Genomic DNA, 26,279 nt, shown 5'->3' with positions numbered 1-26,279 from the left:
TGTTGCAAATACATGATCAATACAGTACAAAGTCAAGGGTAGCTTTATTTACTGTCTCTCATTTACTCCATTTACTATTGACATTATTCTATACTACCTCTATACTACTCCAGACGTGCACGCACGCACGCTCACTCACTCACTCACTCACATTCACACCCAGATCAATGAATGTTAGTCTGAAGTGTTGTTTGATATAAATCATCAAGGGGTCATCTAGTGAATAGACATGGGAGTGAATCCTCTCATTTACATTTAATTAATTGACTAGATCTGAACTGTTCTCTGAGCAGCAGGAAGCTGTGAATAACTTAATTGCAGAGAGCGCGAGAGAGAGGGGAGGAGGGGGAGGGAGAGGGGGAGGAAGAGAGAAATGGAGAGGTGGAGGTAGAGAGAGAGGGGGGTAGGTAGGTAGAGAAAGAGAGAGAGCGAGAGGAGGAGATAGATAGAGAGGAAGGTGGAGAGAGAGGGAGGTAGAGAGAGAAGGAGAGGTTGTGGTAGATGGGGAGTGTGATGTAGAGGGAGAGGGAGGTAGAGAGATCGAGAGGAGGAGGAGGAGGAGGAGGAGTGGAGCTGAGACTACAGTACAGCAGTAGCAGCTGGCATGCTGCAGCAGTGTGGTGTTTCCAGTGTGATCTCCTCTCCCTGTGATATCCACCATCTGCCGTCTGCAAAACAACTCATTTATATCCCGTCACTTCCCGGGCCGCCTTTATCTATCAAGTGACCACTATGCAAATCACTCAGCTGCCTAATTACCAAACAATATGGACAACGGCTTTGGTTTTCATTATTTCCTCTCAGGCTTTTTCAGACAATGGCAATTATTGGAGTCATCCGGCTGTGAGGTTGTGGAAGCTGTCTGTCTGTCTGCCACCCTGCGAGACGATGGCGTTGGGATGGAAGCTGACTGTGTAGCTTCATACTGCCTAATGTTGGTGGCCAGTTGATGTTGTCTCCTTTCTGACATGTGTCTCTGTGTGTTGGAGGGAGGACTTAGCTCAGCTAAATGCAATGGAAAAAGGCTGCCTTTTGGGACGCATCCCAAATATAGATTCGCCTGATAATGGTGGAAGTGGTGGGATCCTGTGTATTGGTGGAAATAAGGTGGCAGCGGTGGGATCCATGTGTGGAGCTGCTCCCCGTCAAAGGAGTCCAACATGGTTTTCTTTTAGCTGACCCAGCAAGCCAGTCAGTCAGCCAGCCAGCCTATCAGTTAGTCAGTTAGTCAGTCAGTCAGCCATTCTGAGTGGATGTGCTGATTGGCTCCATAACATTCTGAGATGTGCTGATTGGCTTCAGAACATTCTGAGATGTGCTGATTGGCTCCAAAACATTCTGGGATGTGCTGATTGGCTTCAGAACATTCTGAGATGTGCTGATTGGCTCCAAAAAATTCTGGGATGTGTTGATTGGCTCCAGAACATTTTAGGATGTGTTGATTGGCTTCAGGCAGGTACTGGTCATACCTGTCTGACAGGTGCAACCGCAGGTCTGACATTAACCGCTGCAATTATGACATTAAAATGTCAAGGAATTAGAAAGTCAGAATGAGAGATAATCATTCCTCTGACTAGGTGTCAGATTAGACTGGCTGATTGCTGCTGCTGTTACATGCGTCCGGGCCATTGTTGGCTAAGACAGGCGTCCGGGCCGTGGTTGGCTGAGGGAACAGTGACAGGTCTACTGGGCGCGCTGCTGGAACAGCAGTCCTACTACATCCTTGATGTCGATGCTGAAAGCCTGCTGTGTCACTCTGACACAAACAGACAAATTATTCATCAGTGAGGCTGTTCTCCTGCAGACAGCCAGTCACACAGCCTCCAGTTAGATGGCCCATTACTGCCTATTGAAGGGACAAACAACATGGGGGATGTGTGCTAGACCAATGAAGGTGTTCTTGTAATGACAGAAACTTTGAAGCTGCTTTCATTAATGCTTACTGCAGTCACCTTGCTATAGTAGCAGCGCTGGCATGCTAGTGTTTACATAGTTGACCTCAACTGTAAGAAAATCCCTTGATAAGCTATACATAACTTAAAAGATACAGATTACTGGTGATGGTAGCTGTGGTTGTGACAACATTGTTAGAGACAAGCCGATGTACTTCTACATACAGTAGTTGACATGTTAACTCAAAGACAGTCATTCAGGCTAACCTCTGTCTGTGGTGAAAGGATTACCCACAGCCAATCCACACTGGCTCAACTCACTTACATTGTTCCAATGACAATGGGAAATGTTAACTTCATAACCTCACAACAAGGTTTTAATAGTGTAAGAAAGGATGGAATTCAAAACATATCTTTTGGCTTTGTGTGGTTAACGTTTGTGCTTCAATGTTTCTTATAGATCCTTTAGAATTTAATCATGTGATAATTAAGAACTACAGTCATCACACTTCCAGAGGAAAAGTCTGATCTCAACTACACAGAAAAACACCATCTATTAGTATGACCAATCCGTGTTGATTTGGTGTGTGGAGCATTTATTCAATGTTGTTGAAAGGTGATGCATACCTGGCGAACAGGTGTTAGTTAGTTCCCACTTCCCAGGTACGATGAGTCAGTACTATACCACGCACTATACCTGTCTGTCTGTTGTTCATCCCCCTGCCCACCCGTCTGTCCATCTGTCTGCCCCACAGGCCAGGGGATAGCTGCTGATATCACCTGTGTGTTCATCCAGGCAGGTTGGTTGTTGCTGGGAGCTACATCAGCAGATAGTTATGCAATACGTGTCACTTATCAGCCAAATGACAGGCAGGGCCTTAAAGCTGGCGGGCCGTAAATGAATGAACTGCCTGTTAAGTCTTCTAGATGGCTGTTTGAGATACAGGTGAATTTCTGACACACCGACCGCAGAGAGGATTAGAGCTATTGGCATGTTGTTGTGATGGTCGGGAGAAAACATGCACTTCAGATAACCTTCAATCTCTCTCTCTCTCTCTCTCTCGCTCTCGCTCTCTCTCTCTCTCTGCTTTCTGCTATTTTTCTTTCCCTCTCTCTCTGCTCTTTCTGCTCACACTCGTTCTTTGACTGTAGAAATAGAGCAGTTGTACACAGTCAAGGAATTCTTCCCTACATTTTTTCTTCTGTGTTCTGGAATAGAATGAATGGTCAGAAAATAGGCTGATGTCTTCCACATGGCCCTCTGGTTCTTTCAGATCTCTGGATCAGATTTCGTTATGTGAACAGACTTGGTGACCCTCACCCCAGCCCTCACCTAAAATAGCTATAATGGGACTAGGTTATTACTTGACGGACTGCGTAGTAAAGAACCACTGACTGATAATGGTTGCCAAATGTGCTCGCCGCCCGATGACTCACAGGAAACATCCACTGGTGTTCCACGATGTTCAACTGACCAGGGGGCCTCACCTCTCTGGTGCTATGCATAATGGGAAGTGACCCGGGGATTGTGGGTAGACGGTCCTGGCTAAGAATCGCCTTCTACCCAGAACACATTGCTCCCACTCTGGCATGTGGTTGCCAATGGAAGCTGTAGATACTGAGTGGTGTGTACTGTCTAGTACTATGTGTGTTTTGTGTGTGCGTGCATGTGTGTGTGTGTTTGCTCTCTGCCTTTGTTCCAGGCACAATAACATGTACGTGGGTCCCGGGCTGGGGATGGGAATGGTTAACTGAAGCATGTTAATAGGGAAAGGGTTGTCTCTTCCATACTAACACTTGGATGACTCTGCAGGCTGTGGGGGGAGGAAAGGGGGAGGAAGGGGGGAGGGTGAGGACCCAGGCGGATTGGGAATGCACCCCTCTCCTCTATCTACGCCCCTCCTCGGAGGCACGGCTGAGTTAGGATCTGCTTGCATTGTCAACTAACGCATTGACCCATCACTTTGATGAATATTGATAGTGACAGGAGTCTCTCTTTCTCATCTCTCTCCTCTCTCTCCTCCCCCTTTCTCCATCTCTGTCTACCTTCTCCCCCTCTCTCTCCCTCTCTATTGCTCTCTCCCTGCTCTCCCCCTCTCTCTCCCTCTCTATTGCTGTCTCTCCCCTGCTCTCCCCCTCTCTCTCCCTCTCTAACGCTGTCTCTCCCCTGCTCTCCCCCTCTCTCTCCCTCTCTATTGCTGTCTCTCCCCTGCTCTCCCCCTCTCTCTCTCTCTCTATTTCTCTCTCCCCTGCTCTCCCCTCTCTCCCTCTCTATTTCTATCTCTCCCCTTCTCTCCCCCTCTCTCTCCCTCTCTATTTCTGTCTCTCCCCTACTCTCCCCCTCTCTCTCCCTCTCTATTTCTGTCTCTCCCCGGCTCTCCCCCTCTCTCTCTCTCCCTCTCTATTTCTGTCTCTCCCCTGCTCTCCCCCTCTCTCTCTCTCCCTCTCTATTTCTGTCTCTCCCCTGCTCTCCCCTTCTCGCTCCCTCTCTATCGCTGTCTCTCCCTGCTCTCTTCACTCTCTTTTTATACTATCTCCCTCTCTCTCGCTCTCACCCCCACCTTCCTGCTCGCTCTCCCTCTCTCTCTCCTCTCTCCTCAGGCGATGGAGCAGCAGATTCTGATTGTTGGACAGACTCCGTCTCAGTTGCTCATCGAGCCACATCCACCTCGCAGTTCGGCCATGCACCTGGTGAGACACACGACATGCTGGAAAATGTCTCTCCACTGCATCTCTGTCTATCTGTGTGCGTGTGTGTGTGTCCGTGCAAGTGTGTCTGTGCATTCGTGTGTGTGTGTTTGCATGGTGTGTTTGTGGTGTGTGTGGCAGTCCCATCTCTCCATGGTGGGAGAGAGAAATTGTTGTCTGTAGGTTTCTCTATGCTCTCTTCTCTACCATGTTCTCCACTCGTTGTACCCACTCCCCATTTCAACTCTCATGTATGTCTGTATTCAAGCAGGTTGCAAGCACCAGCACTAAAAAGTAGAAATGTGCAATGAAAGCATCAGAAGTCAACACAGACAATACATTTAGATTTTACAAACATTTTCACCATTAAATATCAAAACCATAACAATACCAATTCCTTACTCAGTACCATAAAATAACTACTACCAACATATTTCCCATGGCTCCATTGAATGAGGAATTGATGTGTCTATTGTGTAGAGCAGAGGGAAGAGTGCCCCCTACTGGCCCAGTTCTACCACAGCAGTCAGCTGCTGTCTGAGGTGTTGTTGGTTTAGTCCTTTTTGCTATCCCCATACAGTCAACTAAACTGAGGGCCACATTTTCCTAGTGCAAAAGAATTGTGCAAAGTGCAAAAATTACCTACATTATTTAGCACTAGGAAAATGTTGCCCTGACTGTGCTTGCAAGTTAAGATACATGCATATGGATGGACAACCCTGATGTTTCATGTACTAACCATCTGACATGTACAACAGCTCCATCTCATGTTTCTAACCCTTGTCTGTCTGTATTTGTGTATGTGTCTGCATGTATGTCTATATGTACAGTATGTCTGTTTGTCTGACTGACCACCAGACTGTCAGGGGGGTCCTCTTCTCCTTCCTTCCTCCCCATCTCCTCCCCACCTCTCCTCCCCCTCCTCCTCCTCCCTTCCTCCTACCTCCCCTCCTCCTCCTCCTTCCTGTCCTCCTCCTCTTCCTCCCTCATGCCCTCCCTCCCTCCCTCCCTCCCTCCCTCCTCCCCTCCTCCTCCTCCTCCCTCCTGTCCTCCTCCCTACCCTCTCCCCTCCCCTCCTCCTCTTCCTCCTCCTCCCTACCCTCTCCCCCCTCCTCTTCCTCCTCCTCCCTACCCTCTCTTCCCTCCTCCTCCCTCCTCCTCCTCCACCATGTACATGCAGCTCCTGTGTCTGAACCCTGTTTTACCTCCACACTAATTACATCTCCATTCTGTCCCCTTCTCTCTCCTCATCCTCCTCCATCCTCCACCCTCCACACTCCTTCTCTTCTTCTCTCTTCTACTCAATAGTGTTTCCTTCCCCAGAGCCCTCTGATGTTTAAGGACCAGATGCAGCAGGATGTGATCATGGTGTTGAAGTTCCCTTCCAACTCCCCAGTGACCCACGTAGCAGCCAACACCCTGCCACACCTCTCTGTACCTGCCGCTGTCACCGTCACCTGCAGCAGACTGTTCGCTGTCAACCGCTGGCACAACACTGTCGGTGAGTGGACTACACACAGAGGCCAGCAAACACAGGGCAGAACACACATATGCACACACACACACACTCACAGGCCAGAACACACATGCTCTTGTAAAACGAATTGCGTGTTCCACCACGTGCTACCTACCACAGCAGGGGCCCTGTAAAACCCCTCCATACCAACCTGTTCAGGTCTGTAGCAGCCTGGGTCTGTAGCAGACTGGGTCTGGAGCAGCCTGGGTCTGGAGCAGCCTGGGTCTGGAGCAGCCTAGGTCTGTAGCAGCCTGGGTCTGGAGCAGCCTGGGTCTGGAGCAGCCTGGGTCTGGAGCAGCCTGGGTCTGTAGCAGACTCGGTCTGGAGCAGCCTGGGTCTGGAGCAGCCTGGGTCTGGAGCAGCCTGGGTCCGGAGCAGCCTGGGTCTGGAGCAGCCTGGGTCTGGACAAACTAGAGTTTGTCAGCGCCATCTCCACAGTCATTCATGGTTGCATCCCTAATTGCACCCGAATCCCTGTATAGTCCACTTCATTTGACCAGTGCCTTACCACTGCATCATATCTACCCACACAGCTACACCCCTTGGTCAGGTGAAGAGAGTCTGAGTGCTTCCACATGTTGGTCCTCAGGCATGTGTGAACAACACTACCCACCAACACTCCAAGGAACACACACACACACACACGCATGCAGGCGCACAAACACATACACACATATATGCACACACAAACGCAAACACACACACACCTACACACTTCTCAGAAACCAAACTCAACTCAGGGTCAAGCGTCACTGCAAAGCTTACTGGGAAATTAGGCTGTGACTGCACCACATTCTCCTCACACTTCCACATCTATCACCGGAGCACACACTCATCACACACACACACGCACACACACCGAGTTGAGGACCAGAGTGGAGCCTTACATTCTGTCGTTAATGATCACAGCTGCAGCTCCAATGTTTTTCTGTTGGAGAGAAGAAAAGTGTTCTGGGTTCCAACAATAATGAGCAGAATACTAAGGGCTTCATATTCCCAGCATGCTGTTGTGTTTCTGCCCTCCAGTCACCCTCCAGGGGATCATAGCTCTACTCAGCCTGACAGTCAGAAACTGAAATCAATAAGCTTCATGGAAACCTTCATGAACCAACCTCTGACCATGGAGCAGGTGTGTGTGTGTGTGTGTGTGTATGTGTGTGTGTGTGCACGCATGTGTGCGTGCGTGCGTGCGTGATATACATGTTTAATGTATGTGTGTGTGTGTTTCTAGGTTTGAGAGGAGCGCCAGGTTACTCCCTGGAACAGGCCCACCACCTGCCCATAGAGATGGACCCTCTGATTGGTGAGTGTTACCCTGAGGACAGGCCAGACCATTGTACTGAATACTAACTAAGTTATCCCTCTGTGTGTGTGTGTAGCCAACAACTCTGGGAGTAACAAGCGTCAGATCACAGACCTGGTGGATCAGAGCATCCAGATCAACACACACTGCTTCGTGGTTACCGCTGACAACCGCTACATCCTGGTCTGTGGCTTCTGGGACAAGAGCTTCAGAGTCTACTCCACCGAGACAGGTAATACTAACTACCATGGTACTACTACTATAGTACCACCATAATACTACTACTATACTACTGTAATACTATACTACTGTAATACTATACTACTAGTATATTATGCTGTACTACTTCCACACAGTAGGCCTACACACATTGGTTTATATCATAATACTGTGTCTGTGCTGCAGGTAAGCTAACCCAGATAGTGTTCGGCCACTGGGACGTGGTGACGTGTCTGGCCAGGTCAGAGAGCTACATCGGGGGAGACTGCTACATCGTGTCAGGGTCCAGAGACGATACACTGCTACTGTGGTACTGGAGCGGACGACACCACATCATAGGAGACAACCCCAACAACAGTAAGTCAGAACACACACTCACATGCGCACGCACACACACACACACACACACACACACAACAACACAGACAGACAGAGACACACACACACACACACACACAGTGTAACAGTCCTGCCCATGATACTAGCCCATAAAGACGCCAGTATCTGCCATCTGTCCAAGGGTAGAGAGAGGAAGCTCTTCATATCAGCTCAAATGAATTACAGCACCTCATAGTGGAGCTGGGGTTTATAAAGGTAGATGATTATATTAAAAGCAGCATTCTTTGATCAGCAGTGAAACTCCTGGTTTCCACTCTTGTTATCGAATAATGGACAGAGACAGGGAGCATGGCTGGTGCCAGAACGAATCAGTTGGACAGCATTTGATTTCTATAGGCTGACCGTTTTTTTCTCAAAATGTTGTTAATGTGTGTTATAGTAAAGACCATAGGCAGCTCGTGAGTTTCAAGTTTGCTGAAGCTTACAATTTATCCTACTAGTTCTACATGTCTGCGTGTTATATTATTTTTATATGCGCATTTTCGTGGAACACCTTCACTTCAATAATAACGTTTTCGTTTCTCAAAATTATTGTCATTTGGTTAATCATAAAAGTCTGAATTAAATGAATAAAAATCTAAAAGTAAAAATGCAACTAATGCAAGAGCACCAGCCTTTGCCATATGGACACATTGATACACTGTTATCCATTGGTGTCTAAAGAAATTAGAGCATGGAACTCAGAGATAGCCTATAGCCAATGCAGCACTAGGCCAATAACTTCCATCATCAACTAAGTAAAATACACAGGCCTAAAGCTGACAAATAAAAAACGGTAGAAAATATCCTGATTGCAATAATCTTTCTACTCTGCCCGTCTAACTCCCTTTCTATCTGTCTTGACTTGAGTTTTCACTAGTGAAGTGCAACGTTGTATCAACTCAGCAGGTTGGCGTGCTCAGGCACGCGCTCTCCTGCAACGTTATGAGAACAGAGAAACCACACATATACTCATTGCTCACATGGAGCACTCCAAACAAAAGACAATGAAAAACTCCCATTGGTTATGAAATAACCCAAAACTTGTTTCTCACAAGTGTAGCAAGTTGTGAACTCTGCAAACAACGTTTCCACTCTGATAATGAGAACGAAAAATTACTGTAACACATGCGTTAACAGAAATGTATGTAACCAAATGACGGGGATTAACAGTACATTTACTAGGCCTACTGGTTACATATTTAATGAGGAATTGATAAAAAATAAACAATCAAAGGGCAAACAATTCACACAATGAACAATGAATGTGCAAGAATTGGCAGGAAACAGCGGAGCACATTCTGGAGAGTTGAGTGCATGCATTCTGAAGAGACGCCCATATCTTCGCCACACACCTCCCCTTCTTCTTGTCTCAACATAAAAAATGATACTCAAGACACATTATCTTCACACATTTTAGATGCTTTTCAATGACAGCCGCAACTCAGTAATCAGCTAGGCCTATTGCCACGCGTGCTGCCCTAATTGCTGGCTTCCAAATAAGCATAGGCTATTCTTTTTTTAAAGAAGCTAATGCTCCTCTGTGACTAAGTCATGCTCTCTGGTAAAGTATTTTGAATTATTTTATTTAAACAGGAGTAATTATATAATTATGGCAAAACATAAATTTACTTTAGGGCAATCCAGCATCCGAACAGCGCACCCGACAACTTTCCTTTCTAATTTGCAAGTGGCTGAAACCAGAGATCTGTATATAATGACGAGATGCTCATGTCTCTGCCTTAACAATGCGAGTCGTTGTCCCAAAGGCAGGAATGCAGGCGACAAGTTTAGGTCTGCATATTATGCCCATAGAAACGCATTGGGCTTATTCAGGACAGATTTTGGCGAGAGTGAGCTCTCTCGCTTCGCCTCTTCCTCTCTGGTAAAACTAGCGAGCGAAACAGCGCGGCTCTGTCTTACTAAATGTAGCCCATGTATCTGATGCTGTCTGTCCAGAAAAAGTATAACATGCCATACTCCTTTCGTCCAGACAGCATCAGATACATGGTCTACATATATGGAGACAGAGGGGCGCTGTTTCGCTCACTCGGATGCTATATCTGAGATTGATGCGTCTTTCTGTCGTCGCGCGTGTCGGTCAAATAAATTATCAATATTTCAACATTTTATTTGGACGGGCAAGGAGGTAAGGTACGGCGGGCCAGGGCCCCTAGGCCCCGCCCATAACGCTGGCCCTGACAGGGAGGAGCATCTACTGTATATGCACCTATATGTGTGTGTGTTGCTTTCCAGTAAAATACTCCAGATGTCTTGCTATTCAGTGTGATTTGATTTCTGCTGCTCTTCTCACTTAGTTCATCATACTCACTGATTATCTGTGTTCAAAACACCCACTTCACCATTTGTATGACTGGACATAATAACAGTGAGAATGTGTGTGTGTAAGTGCAAGTGCGTGTTCGTAAGTATACTGTGTTTGTGTGTACTGTGCATGAACTGGTGTCACATGGGGCTGTGGTTGAGGCTTTCTCACTATCTTCACTGAAGCTAATTAAGAATTTCAGCTTGGTTTGTTCCAATTAGTAGAGGGGGTCACGGCACTGTACTGCAGGAGAACACACATACACCGCTTTCTGTACTGTGCACCTTCCCTAGCAAAGGAAGGTTACTTCTATGGAGAGAACTTCAACTATTCACATTCCATATCAATCAAACCAGGTTGTTTGATATCAGTTTTCTCAGTGAAGGAAAATTACACCAAAAAACTATATTTTTGTATTTGTTTCATTAGTCCATTGTTGACATAGTCCCAAAAAGTTTTGCTTGTCAGCAATCAAGTTTTCAAGATATGTAACTTTCAAAATACATAAATCATCATATGATGCAAAACGCAGCATCATATGATGCAAAACGCATCATATGGGGATGATATTTAGTAAATATTTTCTTAACTCTTTCTTGAACTGCATTGTTGGTAAAGGGCTTGTAAGTAAGCATTTCACGGTAAGGTCTACACTTGTTGTATTCGGCGCATGTGACAAATAACATTTTATTTGATTTCTGTATTTTGAAAGTTACATATCTTGAAAACTTGATTGCTGACAAGCAAAACATTTTGGAACTATGTCAACAATGGACTAATGAAACAAATACCAAAATATAGTTTTTAGGTGGAGTTTTCCTTTAAGCTGTTCATCACTATAGATGAAACACATAGTAGTCTTCAGTAGATATATTATCTATTTAGTTGTATTATTTATAAAGCAGTTAATCATTATCAGTTATGATACAATTTTAAGATTAAAGATAATACTGTTTGCCAGACTTCAGTGCACAGCACTCTAGTGGCTGTAGAAATTAATAGTTAGGAGAGTATTATATTTGACAAATTTGAAGATGATGTAACCCGCAGCAGGGAGAGAACAGTGCCCTCCAGTGTTGCAACTACATCAGCCTGAGTCTGTCCTAAACACCTGGGGCCTCATTTATCAAAAGTGCGTGCACACAGAAAATACTCTAAACCTTGCGTGCACCAGTTTTCCTGTGAAGGTTGGTTTTTATCAATTTTGAACTTGACGGGAAAGTTTGCGTATCCACGCAAATCTCAGACCATGAATATACATAACATATAGTGGTTGATCAACTGTATTGCAAGCAAATATTGTTATTTTGAGGAAAATTGAGGTGTTTGATGAACAGGAATTATAATAATGGTAGGCTAATAAAAACATTGAAACAAAGGCCTGATTATAAAACAAATGCATTTACCATTGGTAAGGAGATCGCATAGCAGCATGTAGACTAATGTGTTTATTTTACTTTTATCATACAGTGCATTCGGAAAGTATTCAGACCCCTTGACTTTTTCTACATTTTGTTACGTTAAAGCCTTATTCTAAAATTGATTAAATAAATAGAAATCATCATCAATCTACATACAATACCCCACAATGACTAAGTGAAAACAGGTTTGTAGAATTTTTAGCAAATGTATTTAAAAAAAAAATAATACCTTATTTACTTAAGTATTCAGACCCTTTGTTATGAGACTCGAAATTGAGCTTAGGTGCATCCTGTTTCCATTGATCATCCTTGAGATGTTTCTACAACTTGATTGGAGTCCACCTGTGGTAAAGTAAATTGATTGGACATGATTTGGAAAGGCACACACCTGTCTATATAAGGTCCCACAGTAGACAGTACATGTCAGAGCAAAAACCAAGCCATGAGGTTGAAGGAATTGTCCGTAGAGCTCCGAGACAGGATTGTGTTGAGGCACAGATCTGGGGTAGGGTACCAAAAAATGTCTGCAGCGTTGAAGGTCCCCAAGAACAGTGGCATCCATCATTCTTAAATGGAAGAAGTTTGGAACCACCAAGACTCTTCCTAGAGCTGACTGCCAAACTGAGAAATCAGGGGAGAAGGGCCTTGGTCAGAGAGGTTACCAAGAACCCGATGGTCACTCTGACAGAGCTCCAGAGTTCCTCAGTGGAGATGGGAGAACCTTCGAGAATGACAACCATCTCTGCAGCACTCCACCGATCAGGCCTTTATGGTAGAGTGGCCAGACGGAAGCCACTCCTCAGTAAAAGGCACATGACAGCCCGCTTGGAGTTTGCCAAAAGGCACCTAAAGACTCTCAGACCATGAGAGACAAGATTCTCTGGCCTGAATGCCAAGCATCACATCTGGAAGAAACCTGGCACCATCCCTAAGGTGAAGCATGGTGGTGGCAGCATCATGCTGTGGGGATGTTTTTCAGCAGCAGGGACTGGGAGACTAGTCAGGATCGAGGGAAAGATGAACGGAGCAAAGCACAGAGAAATCCTTGATGAAAACCTGCTCCCGAGCGCTCAGGATCTCAGACTGGGGCGAAGGTGCACCTTCCAACAGGACAACGACCCTAAGCACACAGCCAAGACAATGCAGGAGTGGCTTCGGGACAAGTCTCTGAATGTCCTTGAGTGGCCCAGCCAAAGCCCGGACTTGAACCCAATCAAACATCTCTGGAGAGACCTGAATATAGCTGTGCAGCTACGCTCCCTATCCAACCTGACAGCGATTGAGAGGATCTGCAGAGAAGAATGGGAGAAACTCCCCAAATACAGGTGTGCCAAGTGTGTAGTGTCATACCCAAGAAGACTCTAGGCTGTAATCGCTGCCAATGGTGCTTCAACAAAGTACTGAGTAAAGGGTCTGAATACTTATGTAAATGTAATACATATTTTATAAATGTTCAAATAAAATTCTAAAAACCTGTTTTTGCTTTGTCATTATGGGGTATTGTGTTTAGATTGATGAGGGGGAAATAGCAATTTAATCAATTTTAGAATAAGGCTGTAACGTAACAAAATGTGGAAAAAGTCAAGGGGTCTGAATACTTTCCGTATGCACTGTAATAATCATATTACAGGACATGTATCTCCATTTCTGACATGACTGGTTTATTCACGCTACACAACAAATATTAGGCTACCATTTATCCATTGCTCATTTAATAGCCAAACATGCTCCAAAGTAAATAGACTGGTAGCCTATTTAAATTTGACAGTATGGGTAGGCTACAGTATTGCTGTGCGATAGGAGCGTGACATCATAGTCTATTTAAATCCAGAGCCTATACCAAGGCAGGAGATAAACAAACATATATCTTTTTTTTCATAGAAGTGTGCTCCAGCATTTACTTTTATATTGTTTGAATAAATCAAACGTAGAATGCGCTGCCAGTGTTTGGCAGTCGCTATAGGCGGGATGCATTTTTGGTAAAAAAAAGTAACTGAAAAGATTAAAACATTCTGCCCACACCTCTACATAAATGTGATCATATTTGCCATTGCACTTTCTTTTAGAAACTGTTATGAGTCATGACCCAGTTCCAACATCTCCAAATCATACAGCAAATGAGGGCGTTTTTATTACCAAAAAAGGTGAATGGAGGACGTTTACCAGGTAAGGTTGTAACGCACATTCGAGAGCTCACAAATATAGTATGGCTCTGATTTATCAATGAAAAAAATTCATATATTTTGCATATGACAGTTTGATCAATCCCAATAATTAGTTGCTCACGCAAATCCTAGAATCTCCACATATGCCAGAATTTACGGAGAAATGTACGCATTTAAATGAGGCCCCTAATCATTCAAATTACTTTCAGCTCAATACCCTCTGCCTCTCAGGCCCAACTCGGCCCATACCACTGAAATGTGAGGCAGTGTGGGGAGGTAGGGGTGGGGTGGTTGTGTTGTCTGGCTGAGGTGTCCCTAGGGGTTGGGGGGGGCTGATTGAATCTTTTATAGGGCAGGTGAGCTGGATGAGTCTGTGGTCTCTCTGGAGGCCTTCTTTGACACATGTCCCATCAGCCACCTCACCGCTGTCCTGGGACTGCCAGGTCTGCTCTGGTCCTACTCTCTAAGGGACTGGAGAAGAGAGAGGGGTGAAAAGGAGGAGAGGGGAGGAGAGGAGAGGAAAGAGGGATGAGAGGAGAGAGAGAGGGAGGAGAGGAGAGGAAAGTGGGTGTGAGAGGAGAGAGGGGTGAAAGGGAATAGAGGAGAGGAGAGGAGAGAGGGATGAGAAGGGGAGAGACTCCAGGTGTCCAGGACCTCCCCTCATTAACCTCTCCCCCAGCTGTCATCAATCATGGGACAGTGTGAGGGGAGGGTGGTTGGGGAAGGGGGTGATCTGTCGTCACAACATTTAAATGACAATTAACCAGGGCCTCGCTGGCAGCAGCTGGGTGGGTGTCACTCTCACCATGACTGTGGTCCGTTATTTATCAACATAACAACACATATGAGTCCCGATAAGTGCTCTTAGCTCAGTCAGTTCTTAGTTCATTAAATTATTTTCAGTTGCTCCTGATAAGTGCATCCTGCAGTTAAGTGCACTCTGTTGCAACAATCCCAAGCCATTGTATGTTGTTATTAATAAAACCCAACTGTTGTGTTGTGTTCCAGGTGACTACCCGGCACCGCGAGCTGTGCTGACCGGCCATGACCATGAGGTGGTGTGTGTCTCTGTGTGTGCCGAGCTGGGACTGGTCATCAGTGGAGCCAAAGGTCAGCAGAGACAGCCTGAGTCCTCTATTTCCTGTGTAGTGCACTTATTTTGACCAGGGTCCAAGGACTCTGGTCCAAAGTAGTGTACTGTACTAAAGTTAAATCTCCTTCATCTAATAATAATAATTCATCTTGTTTATAAAGTGCTTTTCTCGCACCCAAGGCACTATAGAAAATAAGTACTATAAAATCGAAGTCACAGTATTTAAATAACATAACTATACACAAAGCAATGGACAGACAGCAAACAGAGCTGTCAAAGATGTGAATCAGAGCTGGTAAATCAGCATCCTGGGCATTTCTGTCATCATCAGCTGGCTCTGAGAACAGACTCTCTCTCTTTTCAGCTAGGATCAGAATGGATATAGTCATAGCTATTAGTTATGGTACATGGTTCTGGTAAGGTGATGGTAATGGTTATGGTATGTGAGTTGGCTGATAGGACTGGAATGTCACATGCCACAGTACATAATTGACATATCTTAGTTAGGAGTGGAATGTTGAGTAACATTCTTAAAATAGTGTGTGTGCATGCAACCATGCGTCCGTGCGTGTTAGTGTGTAACTCTATCTTGCTCTCCCTCCAGAGGGTCCGTGTCTGGTCCACACTATAACAGGGGATCTGCTGCGGGCCCTGGAAGGCCCAGATAACTGCCTGTGTCCCCGCCTCATATCTGTGTCTAGCGAGGGCCACTGTATCATCTGCTACGAGAGAGGACGCTTCTGTAACTTCAGCATCAACGGAAAATTACTGGCTCAGATGGAGGTCAATGACTCAACACGGGTAAGCCCACAGACACAGTATGTGCCTAGTGAAAGTCAACACATGCCTTGCACAGTCTTCACATTTTACTGTCTTAAAATTCAATTTAAAAAAGGGATTCAATTTGGGGAGTTGGGGTTCTACCGATCTACAGAACCTACTCCACAATTTCAAAGTGAAAGAGAATTATAGAACATTCTCCAAATTAATAATAATATACAGTACCAGTCAAAAGTTTGGACACACCTACTCATTCAAGGGTTTTTCTTAATTTTTTACTATTTTCTGCATTGTAGAATAATAGTGAAGACATCAAAACTATGAAATAACACATATGGAATCATGTAGTAACCAAAAAAGTGTTAAACAAATCAAAATATATTTTTGATTCTTCAAAGTAGCCACCCTTTGCCTTGATGACAGCTTTGCACACTCTTGGCATTCTCTCAACCAGCTTCACCTGGAATTGTCACGGTTCAGACAGACGACAAGAGGACCACAATTGCGTCACACCAGAAAGTTTATTAAAACTTAAGGGAAAAGGGAAGTAGGGAGTGAGTGAAGGCTCCAGGGGTTATCCCGTCCAATGTGCTGGGTCTGTGCCCCCCCCCAGTGGCAGCGATGCGTCCGATGACGCCGGTGGTTGGTGGTCCAGAAGTCCTGGGGGGGGAGGAAACACAGACACAACGGGGCGGATGAAACAAGGCAGAAGTACAGTTCAAGGGAAATCCAAATACGTTGTAGCAAGGCAGAAGGCTGGTCAGAGTTACCGGGGGTCGAAGAGTAGTCAGGAGTCGTAATGGCAGAAAGCAGGTCTGGTTTTCCTGGGGCAGAAGAGTATCCAAGAATCAGGCAGGTCCGGGGTCACAAAACAAGGGTGAGCCAGAAGCGCGAGCACACAGGTTCGGGTGTGAGCTTTGCAGACGATCTGACAAAGGAGAGCTGAAAGACAGGACTTTAAATACTGGGAGAGGTTAGTGGGTAATGCAGCGCAGCTGGCAGAGTAATTAGAGCCGAGCAGAGCAGGGACAGGTGGAGCTAGTTAGGCTGAGTAGAGAGAGAGAGATGAGCAGAGTGGAAGATAGTGGAAACACATTAAGGTGGTAACCCGGTGGAGTGAGAGGGCTCATGACAGAACCCCCCAAGGGACGGCCCCAGAAGTCCCAAGAGCAACACCACGCCGGGCGGGAGGAGGGGAGCCGGAGGAGGGCTAGAACTCCTCCGAACGGTCCGAGCGAACGCCCTCATCCTCGGAGGAAGCCGGAGGGCCGTGGTCGGGAGATGGGACAGGTCCCGAGACAGGATCAGGCACAGGACAGGAAGCCGAGCGGGCAGGACGGTTAGGGGATCCCTCTGGGGCGGCCCCCTACGGATTGCAGGTTGATCAGGATGCCGTTGGTGGAAGGCGGTGATGAGAGTCCTATCCACAATCCGACTAGCTGGCACCCAGGTCCTTTCCTCAGGTCCATAGCCCTCCCAGTCAATGAGGTACTGGAGACCCCTACCCCTCCGTCTGGACCGAAGCAGGCGGCGGACGGTGTAAACCAGACCACCATCGACGAGCTGTGGAGGAGGAGGACAAGGCGCAGCAGGGACCAGCGGACTCTCATGAATGGGCTTAATCTTAGACACATGGAAAGTGGGGTGCACCCTCATGGAATTAGGCAGTTGGAGCCGGACAGCAGTTGGGCTAATCACTCTTATGATAGGGAATGGGCCAATGAACCGAGGTGCCAACTTCTGCGACTCCACCCTGAGTGGCAGGTTCCTTGACGACAACCACACCCTTTGACCAACATGGTAGGTGGGAGCAGGGATTCTCCGGCACGGTTGGCCCCGGTAGTGTAGCTGGCAACGGATCTGAGAAGTGTGGCTCGGGCCTGTGACCAGGTGCGGCGACATCGCCGGGCAAACGCAAGTGCAGATGGGCAAGTAACCTCCCCTTCCTGACTGGCAAATAGAGGAGGCTGGTATCCATAAACACATTGGAAAGGGGACATACCGATGGCAGAGCAGGTCAGAGAATTGTGTGCGTACTCCACCCATGTCAATTGCTGCGACCAGGAGTGGGGGGTTGCGTGAAGTCATGCATCGCAGTGCCTTCTCGAGCTCCTGATTTGCCCGCTCTGACTGCCCATTGGATTGGGGATGGAATCCGGAAGTCAGACTGACTGTGGCTCCCAGCAGGTGACAGAACTCCTTCCAAAAAGCGGAGGAGAATTGTGGACCACGGTCAGAAACTACATCCTTTGGCAGTCCGTGGATCCGGAAGAGCGTGTTCCAGGACCACCTGGGCGGTCTCCTTGGCGGTTGGGAGCTTGGGGAGGGAATGAAGTGTGCCATCTTGCTGAATCGGTCAACTATGGTGAGAATGACGGTCTTGCCCCTTGAAGGGGGCAGCCCCGTGACAAAGTCAAGGGCGATGTGAGACCAGGGACGTCTGGGCACAGGCAGGGGCTGCAGCAATCCGGCTGGGGGCTGGCAGGACGACTTGTGTTGGTTGCAGATGGGGCAGGCTTGGACGAATTCCCGTACATCCTTTCTCTAGAGCGGGCCACCAGAACCTCTGGGCGAGCAGGTTGTAAGTGCGGGTGGAGCCAGGGTGACAAGCTAGGCGGGAGTCATGTCCCCACTGAACGACCTGGGACCTTAGGTTTTCGGGGACAAGAAGGCGGTCAGCTGGGCAAGTGCTGGGACCGGGCTGGTTACGGAGAGCTTCCAGCACCTGTTCCTCAACAGCCCAGGTCAGAGCTGCTACGATGCAGGGACTTGGCAGAATCGACACAGGATCCTTGGAGGGGTTGTCATCCTTCTGGAATTGACGGGAGAGGGCGTCTGGCTTGGTGTTGCGTGATCCAGGCCGGTATGACAGAGTGAAATTAAACCTGGTGAAGAACAGGGCCCAGCGGGACTGCCTGGAGTTCAACCGTTTGGCCGTGCGGATGTACTCCAAGTTCTTATGATCGGTCCAAACGAGAAATGGAATGGTGGACCCCTCCAGCCAGTGACGCCACTCCTCCAAGGCAAGCTTCACAGCCAGCAGCTCTCGGTTCCCTATGTCGTAATTGCACTCAGAGGGGGACAACCGACGTGAGAAAAAGGCACAGGGATGGAGCTTCCTATCCTCCGCAGCCCACTGAGAAATCACAGCACCAACTCCCACATCCGAGGCGTCCACCTCCACAATGAATTGCCGGTCCACGTCAGGCATCTGGAGGATGGGAGCGGAGGTGAACCTTACTCCTTGAGGGTACTGAAGGCCTTGTCGGCTGCTGGGGTCCAGGTGAAGGGTTGCTTGGTGCTGGTTAGAGCAGTGAGAGGGGCAGCAACGGTACTGTAGTTCCGGATAAACTTTCTATAGAAGTTAGCAAACCCCAGAAACTGTTGCAGCTTCTTTCTGTTCTCCGGAACTGGCCATGAAGTGACTGCTGATACTTTGGCAGGATCCATTTGGATACTTCCCTCTGCCACTATGTACCCCAGGAAGGCCACTGTCTTGACGTGAAACTCACATTTCTCTGCCTTGGCGTAGAGGGAATTCTCCAGAAGACGACGAAGGACTTGCTGGACATGGCGGGTGTGTTCAGACAGGTTTCTGGAGTAGATTAAGATGTCATCCAGGTAAACGAAGACAAACTTGTTTAACATGTCCCGCAGTACATCATTCACTAGAGCCTGGAACACAGCAGGAGCATTGGTGAGGCCAAAAGGCATAACCAGATACTCGTAGTGGCCTGTTGGTGTATTGAATGCGGTCTTCCATTCATCTCCCTCCCGGATCCGCACTAGGTGGTAAGCGTTTCTGAGATCCAACTTGGTAAAAACAGTGGCTCCCTGGAGCAACTCAAAAGCAGAGGTGAGCAGAGGGGAGAGGGTAACGGTTTTTCACTGTGATGTCGTTGAGTCCCCTGTAGTCGATGCAGGGCGAAGAGATCCGTCCCTCTTCCCCCACAAAGAAGAAGCCAGCACCAGCCGGAGATGAAGATGAACGGATCAATCCTGTGGACAGAGAGTCATTGATGTAGTCCTCCATGGACCTTCTTTCAGGAGCAGACAACGAATAAAGACGGCCCCTTGGAGGGGCTGTTCCAGGGAGGAGGTCGATGGCACAGTCGTACGGTCGGTGAGGGGGCAGAGATGTGGCTCTTGCTTTGTTAAACACTTCTCTGAGACCATGGTAGCATTCTGGGACATGGGAGAGGTCAGGAGCGGAGTTAGTAGGTACTGGCCGAGGGGGTAGTGCGGCAGCAAGCAGGCAGGTTCGGGTGGCAGTCCTCTCCCCACTCCCTGATCACCCCGGTCACCCAGTCGAGCTGAGGGTTGTGCCGGCGGAGCCATGGGTAACCCAGGATGAGGGGTTGGCCTGGAGAGGGGAGCAGGTGAAACTGGATAGTTTCTTGATGGTTTCCGGACAGACCCATCAAGACCGGGGCCGTGACATGAGTGACCGATCCGAGTAAGTGTCCGTCCAGTGCCCGGGCAGGAATAGGAGGTGTCAACGGAGGTTCTCCAGTCCCAGTTGGCGTGCCAGCTTGATGTCCATTATGTTGGCTTCGCGCCAGAATCCACCAGAGCAGCCAGGGTGTGAGTTGAGTCAGAGAGGCGGAGGTGAACTTGCAGCAAGGGTTTGCGGTCGGAGGACTGGATGGTCATTGAGCTCAACCGGACTCCCCCTATGCCCGGTGAGCTTCGGCTTTTAAAGGGCAGGTTACCACACGATGTCCATCACCTCCACAATAGAGGCAGAGGTTTGAGGTGAAGCGGCGCTGGCGCTCTGCAGGAGTGAGAGAGGCTCGCCCAATCTCCATAGGCTCAGACTGATCAAGCTGACTTGGGTGAGTGGCAGTAGCTGACAGGAGCCCAGTCGGGATCTCTCCCGAATGCCGGTAGTTGGTGGACCTTGGCGCCCCCTCTCACGACGACGGGTCTGTATCCTTCTGTCGATCCGGACAGTCAGAGCGATGGCTTCATCAAGAGTGGAAGGCAGTTCATGGGAGACCAACTCGTCCTTGATATAGTCAGCCAAGCTATGGAAGAACGCGTCCCACCAACGATGGTGTGTTCCAAGAACTTCGTCTTGCCAGGGTTCGGAAGTCGATGGAATGGTCTGCGACTGTACGTCTGCCTTGTCGAATACTGAACAGTTCACGAGACGCCTCTGCGGTTGGTGAATCCAGGTCAAACACCTTCAGCATCTCCTCAGCAAACAGGTCGAAGGTTGCACATGCGGGGGTTTGACGTTCGAACTCTGCTGTTCCCCAGAGTCGAGCTCGGCCCGTCAGGTGAGTGATGGCATACCCGACCCTAGCCCCTCCGTGGCGAAGGTCCTTGGCTGCAAGGAGAACTGAAGTCGGCAGCTAGTCAGGAATGGCCGGACCTGGGTAGAATCGCCGTTGAACCGCTCGGGGTTTCCAATCTTGGGTTCCGGGGCAGCGGCTGCAATGACCGGGGCAGGTAACTCGGAGGCAGGGCTGGTGGGCAGACTGGCTGGGGTAAGGTTGGTGAGGAGTTGGATGATCCTGGCGAGTTGTTGTTGCTGCTGCTGGGACTGCTGCTGGTGCTGCTGGAACTGCTGATGCTGTTGGTGGCCGACCTGAAGCAGAGAGGTGATGTCGCCGCTCATGCGGCCTAGCTCTCTCTCAGTGTGTTCCAGGCGCAGCATGGCGGTGGGTTGCTCAGGTTCTTCGGTTTCCATGTGGGGGGAAGTGTGCGCTGAGTCCATGATGGTCAGATCGTACTGTCACGGTTCAGACAGACGACAAGAGGACCACAATTGCGTCACACCAGAAAGTTTATTAAAACTTAAGGGAAAAGGGAAGTAGGGAGTGAGTGAAGGCTCCAGGGGTTATCCCGTCCAATGTGCTGGGTCTGTGCCCCCCCAGTGGCAGCGATGCGTCCGATGACGCTCCGGTGGTTGGTGGTCCAGAAGTCCTGGGGGAGGAAACACAGACACAGCGGGCGGATGAAACAAGGCAGAAGTACAGTTCAAGGGAAATCCAAATACGTTGTAGCAAGGCAGAAGGCTGGTCAGAGTTACCGGGGTCGAAGAGTAGTCAGGAGTCGTAATGGCAGAAAGCAGGTCTGGTTTTCCTGGGGCAGAAGAGTATCCAAGAATCAGGCAGGTCCGGGGTCACAAAACAAGGGTGAGCCAGAAGCGCGAGCACACAGGTTCCGGGTGTGAGCTTTGCAGACGATCTGACAAAGGAGAGCTGAAAGACAGGACTTTAAATACTGGGAGAGGTTAGTGGGTAATGCAGCGCAGCTGGCAGAGTAATTAGAGCCGAGCAGAGCAGGGACAGGTGGAGCTAGTTAGGCTGAGTAGAGAGAGAGAGATGAGCAGAGTGGAAGATAGTGGAAACACATTAAGGTGGTAACCCGGTGGAGTGAGAGGGCTCATGACAGGAATGCTTTTCCAACAGTCTTGAAGGAGTTCCCACATATGCTGAGCACTTGTTGGCTGCTTTTCCTTCACTCTGCGGTCCAACTCATCCCAAACCATCTAAATTGGGTTGAGGTCGGATGATTGTGGAGGCCAGGTCATCTGATGCAGCACTCCATCACTCTCCTTTTTCAAATAGCCCTTACACCGCGTGGAGGTGTGTTGGGTCATTGTCCTGTTGAAAAACAAATGATAGTCCCACTAAGCGCAAACCAGATGGGATGGCGTATTGCTGCAGAATGCTGTGGTAGCCATGCTGGTTAAGTGTGACTTCAATTCTAAATAAATCACAGACAGTGTCACCAGCAAAGCACCCCCACACCATCACACCTCCTCCTCTATGCGTCACGGTGGGAACTACACATGTGGAGATCATCCGTTCACCCAAAACCCTTGAATGAGTAGGTGTGTCCAAACTTTTGACTTGTACTGTATAATGTTTTTTATTGCTCAAGCTCAGTCAATTTGTTTGGGAGTCATTGATGGACAGCAATATTCAAACCTAGTACACTACATAGGGCCTAGGGTCTAAATGTCTAAAGTAGTGTACTACATAGGGCCTAGGCTGTGATTTGAGGTAGATGTTATGATTATTCTTTTTATTTTGTATTATTATATAATTATTATGATGTGCTCCCTAGGCCATTATGCTGAGTAGTGATGGACAGAACCTGGTGACGGGAGGAGACAACGGGGTGGTGGAGGTGTGGCAGGTCTGTGACTTCAAACAGCTCTACATCTACCCAGGCTGTGATGCTGGTGTCCGCGCCATGGACCTCTCTCACGACCAGAGGTTAGTCCTGTTAGTTCATAGTCAGGTTGCCTCTAATACAGGATCAATGGCTTGTGTGTGTGTGTGTGGTTGTGGTTGTAGAGCGGTATGTAGGCTGTAGAACACTGAAAGGGCCTTTGTGTTTCATGCTTGTCAGGGTACATTTGGGGAAACGGAACGTTCGCAGTTCAGTGAGCTTTCTTTTCTTTAAATAGAACCAGTTGCCATAGAGACAACGAAATTGCAGTGAAAGGTTCTGAAAGCACTTGCCTTGGAGCAATACACAAGCGTCACTTTCCTCACACACACATACATACATACATACATACACAGACAAACACACCACACACACACACACACTCACTCACACACACACACACAGACAAACACACACACCTATTGTGTTGATGTTATTAAAGTAGATTCATGTTTGGGAAATAACTAAGAAATTACAATAAGTTCATGTAATTATTACTGGGTCATATAGAGGTACATTGTGTTGATGTAAATACTGTATTGTGTGTGTGTGCGACCCCCCCCCCCCAGGACTCTCATCACTGGCATGGCATCCGGTAGCATTGTGGCGTTCAACATTGACTTCAACCGGTGGCACTACGAACACCAGAACAGATACTGAGGGTTACAGAGAGGCAGTACAACAAGGCTGCTGGTTTGGAGGACACCTGGACACTACTGTTAATCAACTATACAGGTTAACTGCTGTTAACTACCTATACAAGTTAACTAGGGTTAACTAACTACCGGTATAAGAGTTAACTAATGTTAACTAACCATACAGGTTAACTATCTAACCATAAGCTGTTAACCAGGTTAGGAATACAGTGTAGTAATACAGTGGGGTCCAAAATGATTGACATCCTTGATGAAGATTAACAATAATGACTGTATAAAATAAATAACTCAAATACTGAGCGAAATTATATGCACCAAAAATTTGAAAGATATATTATTTTATACTAATACAATTGCTTAGAGAAAGAGATTTGGTTAACAAGTTTTTTTTTTTTTATCTCACAAAGGTTTGGGTCAAAATTATTGACATCGGGAAAGATTCTTCTAGATAAAGTAGTCAAAAGTGTAGTGTTTGGTGCCATATTCCTAGCACGCAATGACTACATCAAACTTGTTGGATGCATTTGCAGTTCATTTTGGTTGTGTTTCAGATTATTTTGTGCCCAATAGAAAATAATGGTAAACAGTGTATTCTGTCATTTTGGAGTAACTTGTATTGTAAATAAGAATATAATATGTTTCTAAACACTTCTACATTAATGTGGATGCTACCACGATTACAGATAATCCTGAATGAATCCTGAATAATGATGACTGGGAAAGTTACAGAGGGTCAAAGATCATACCCCCAAGACATGCTAACCTCTCACCATTACCAATAACAGGGGAGGTAAGCATGTCTTGGGGGTATGATCTTTGACCTTCTGTGCTAAACTGAAGTACCAAAAGGGCCACTAAATTTATTGTGAGAGATTACATAAAATCCTTAAAAGATACCAAAATTCTGGTAGTTTATTGGTAAACTTCCAAAAGTTTCCAGGAATACCCTCCCTTTGCAACCCTACCCCTACATTTCTTAGAATAAAAAAATATATGAATTGTTAAACAAAATCCCTTTCTCTGAGCAATTGTATTAGTATAAAATAATATAGATTTTTTTATCATACAATATAGCTCAGAATTTGAATTATTTATTTTATACAGTAATTATTGCTAATCTTTATCATGGGTGTCAATAATTTCAGACCCCACTGTATATCATAAGACCTAGAGACAGACAGGTTAAAATATAGGTTATAAGACCTGGAGAAAAAACACTTCAACTGATGAGTTTAGAAGAAGAGGTCAGTTATAGTGCTACAGTGACAGTTTCTTTTAACAATGATAAATAAAATATAGAATGTACGATTTTATTCAACTAGTCATATTTAAAACTGTTAAAAACTGTTAAAAAGACAAACCTACAGTTAATTACATTTATACAACATTTGTATGTCAAATACATATCAAACTTGGGACACTTTTCTAGGAAAAAAGTTTAAACTGTTATATTACATTTTACATTTTAGTCATTTAGCAGGCGCTCTTATCCAGAGCGACTTACAGTTAGTGAGTGCATACATTATTTTAATTTTTTTCTCATACTGGCCCCCCGTGGGAATCGAACCCACAACCCTGGCGTTGCAAGCGCCATGCTCTACCAACTGAGCTACACGGGACTACACTTGTATATAAGGATGATGCAAAGAGTTTATTTCCAGAAAATATTTGAAAAGAACAAGACATCTCCATTTAGTCTCCATTTTGACAGTTGAACCATAATTCTATGTTCCAAACCGTGACATGACTCTCTCACATCATATCTTAGTATGCGTCCCAAATGGTATCCTATTCCCTTTATAGTGCACAACATTTGATCAGGATCCATAGGGCTCTGGTCAAAAGGAGTGCACTATAAAGGGATTAGTGTGCCATTTGGGATGCAGGGTTAGTTGGTTAGTAATAATATCTGATAGTTGGTCTCCCATCATGGCAAACAGTAGTCTATCGATGTACGTGTCAAAAATGACAAATTGTTCTATGTTAATTTGATAATGTGTTTAGATGTCTGTAAGGGCAATTTCAGAACTCTACTTACCGTGTGAAATGTGTCCATTGTAATTGTAATTTGTTTCTTAATCACGTTTCACATTATCAACAGGAAATAACAGTCCTTGTAATGATTTCCATTCCATTTCTTGTTCGGTAACTATTTTATTTATATTTCAACAAAGGCAAGGATTTAAAATTACTTTTATATACTTTTAAAATTACTACCACAGGCTAGTCAGGTTTAGTACTGAATTCTTTAGTCGTCATTGTTTGTATTTCCAGATAATGGATTGATAAGGAAGGTAGTGCAAGACGTCAGTTGTAGAAACACTGGATAATAACTAGCAATACCATGAGTTTGTTAAAGCCTGCAATCCAGACCTTTGTGCTAACATTCCACTCATTGTACTCTGTGTCATATGCCAAACATGACATGATGTTTGGCATGGCAAGTAGTGGAAAGGAGTGGAATGTTAGCACAAACAGACTGGTACCCAGGCTAAATGAGAGGTTGGGGCATGTAGCTAACCTAACCAAGAACAGGCTATAGTCATCCAAAAATTATTCTTAACTATTTTGAATAAACAGAAAATATTATAACTTTGTTTTATTGCAACAATGTAAAATATGCCACATGTGTGTGTTAACAGTAAGATGAAAAG

The 26,279-nt window shown here is 46.6% G+C and overlaps 1 protein-coding gene across 2 annotated transcripts in view; it reads left to right on the top strand.

Annotated features, from left to right (window-relative positions):
- The window catches only part of LOC121567869 (neurobeachin-like), a 311,893-nt gene extending 287,744 nt beyond the window's left edge, over nucleotides 1-24,149 (top strand). Inside the window, exons 51-59 of one of the 2 annotated variants that reach the window (XM_045220277.1) lie at nucleotides 4,494-4,583; nucleotides 5,904-6,081; nucleotides 7,328-7,399; nucleotides 7,476-7,631; nucleotides 7,805-7,975; nucleotides 14,917-15,018; nucleotides 15,606-15,802; nucleotides 22,862-23,013; nucleotides 23,539-24,149. In XM_045220277.1, coding sequence (XP_045076212.1) covers nucleotides 4,494-4,583; nucleotides 5,904-6,081; nucleotides 7,328-7,399; nucleotides 7,476-7,631; nucleotides 7,805-7,975; nucleotides 14,917-15,018; nucleotides 15,606-15,802; nucleotides 22,862-23,013; nucleotides 23,539-23,629 — 1,209 coding nt within the window. In that variant the 3' untranslated portion in view covers nucleotides 23,630-24,149. Of the gene's footprint in view, nucleotides 1-4,493; nucleotides 4,584-5,888; nucleotides 6,082-7,327; nucleotides 7,400-7,475; nucleotides 7,632-7,804; nucleotides 7,976-14,916; nucleotides 15,019-15,605; nucleotides 15,803-22,861; nucleotides 23,014-23,538 lie in introns of both variants that reach the window. The other variant, XM_045220272.1, reaches the window with a different exon arrangement.
- The last annotated feature ends 2,130 nt before the right edge of the window (nucleotides 24,150-26,279 follow it).

Source organism: Coregonus clupeaformis, chromosome 6 (assembly GCF_020615455.1).
Source record: "Coregonus clupeaformis isolate EN_2021a chromosome 6, ASM2061545v1, whole genome shotgun sequence".
NCBI lineage: Eukaryota > Metazoa > Chordata > Actinopteri > Salmoniformes > Salmonidae > Coregonus > Coregonus clupeaformis.
This window is presented reverse-complemented; position numbering and strand designations above follow the sequence as displayed.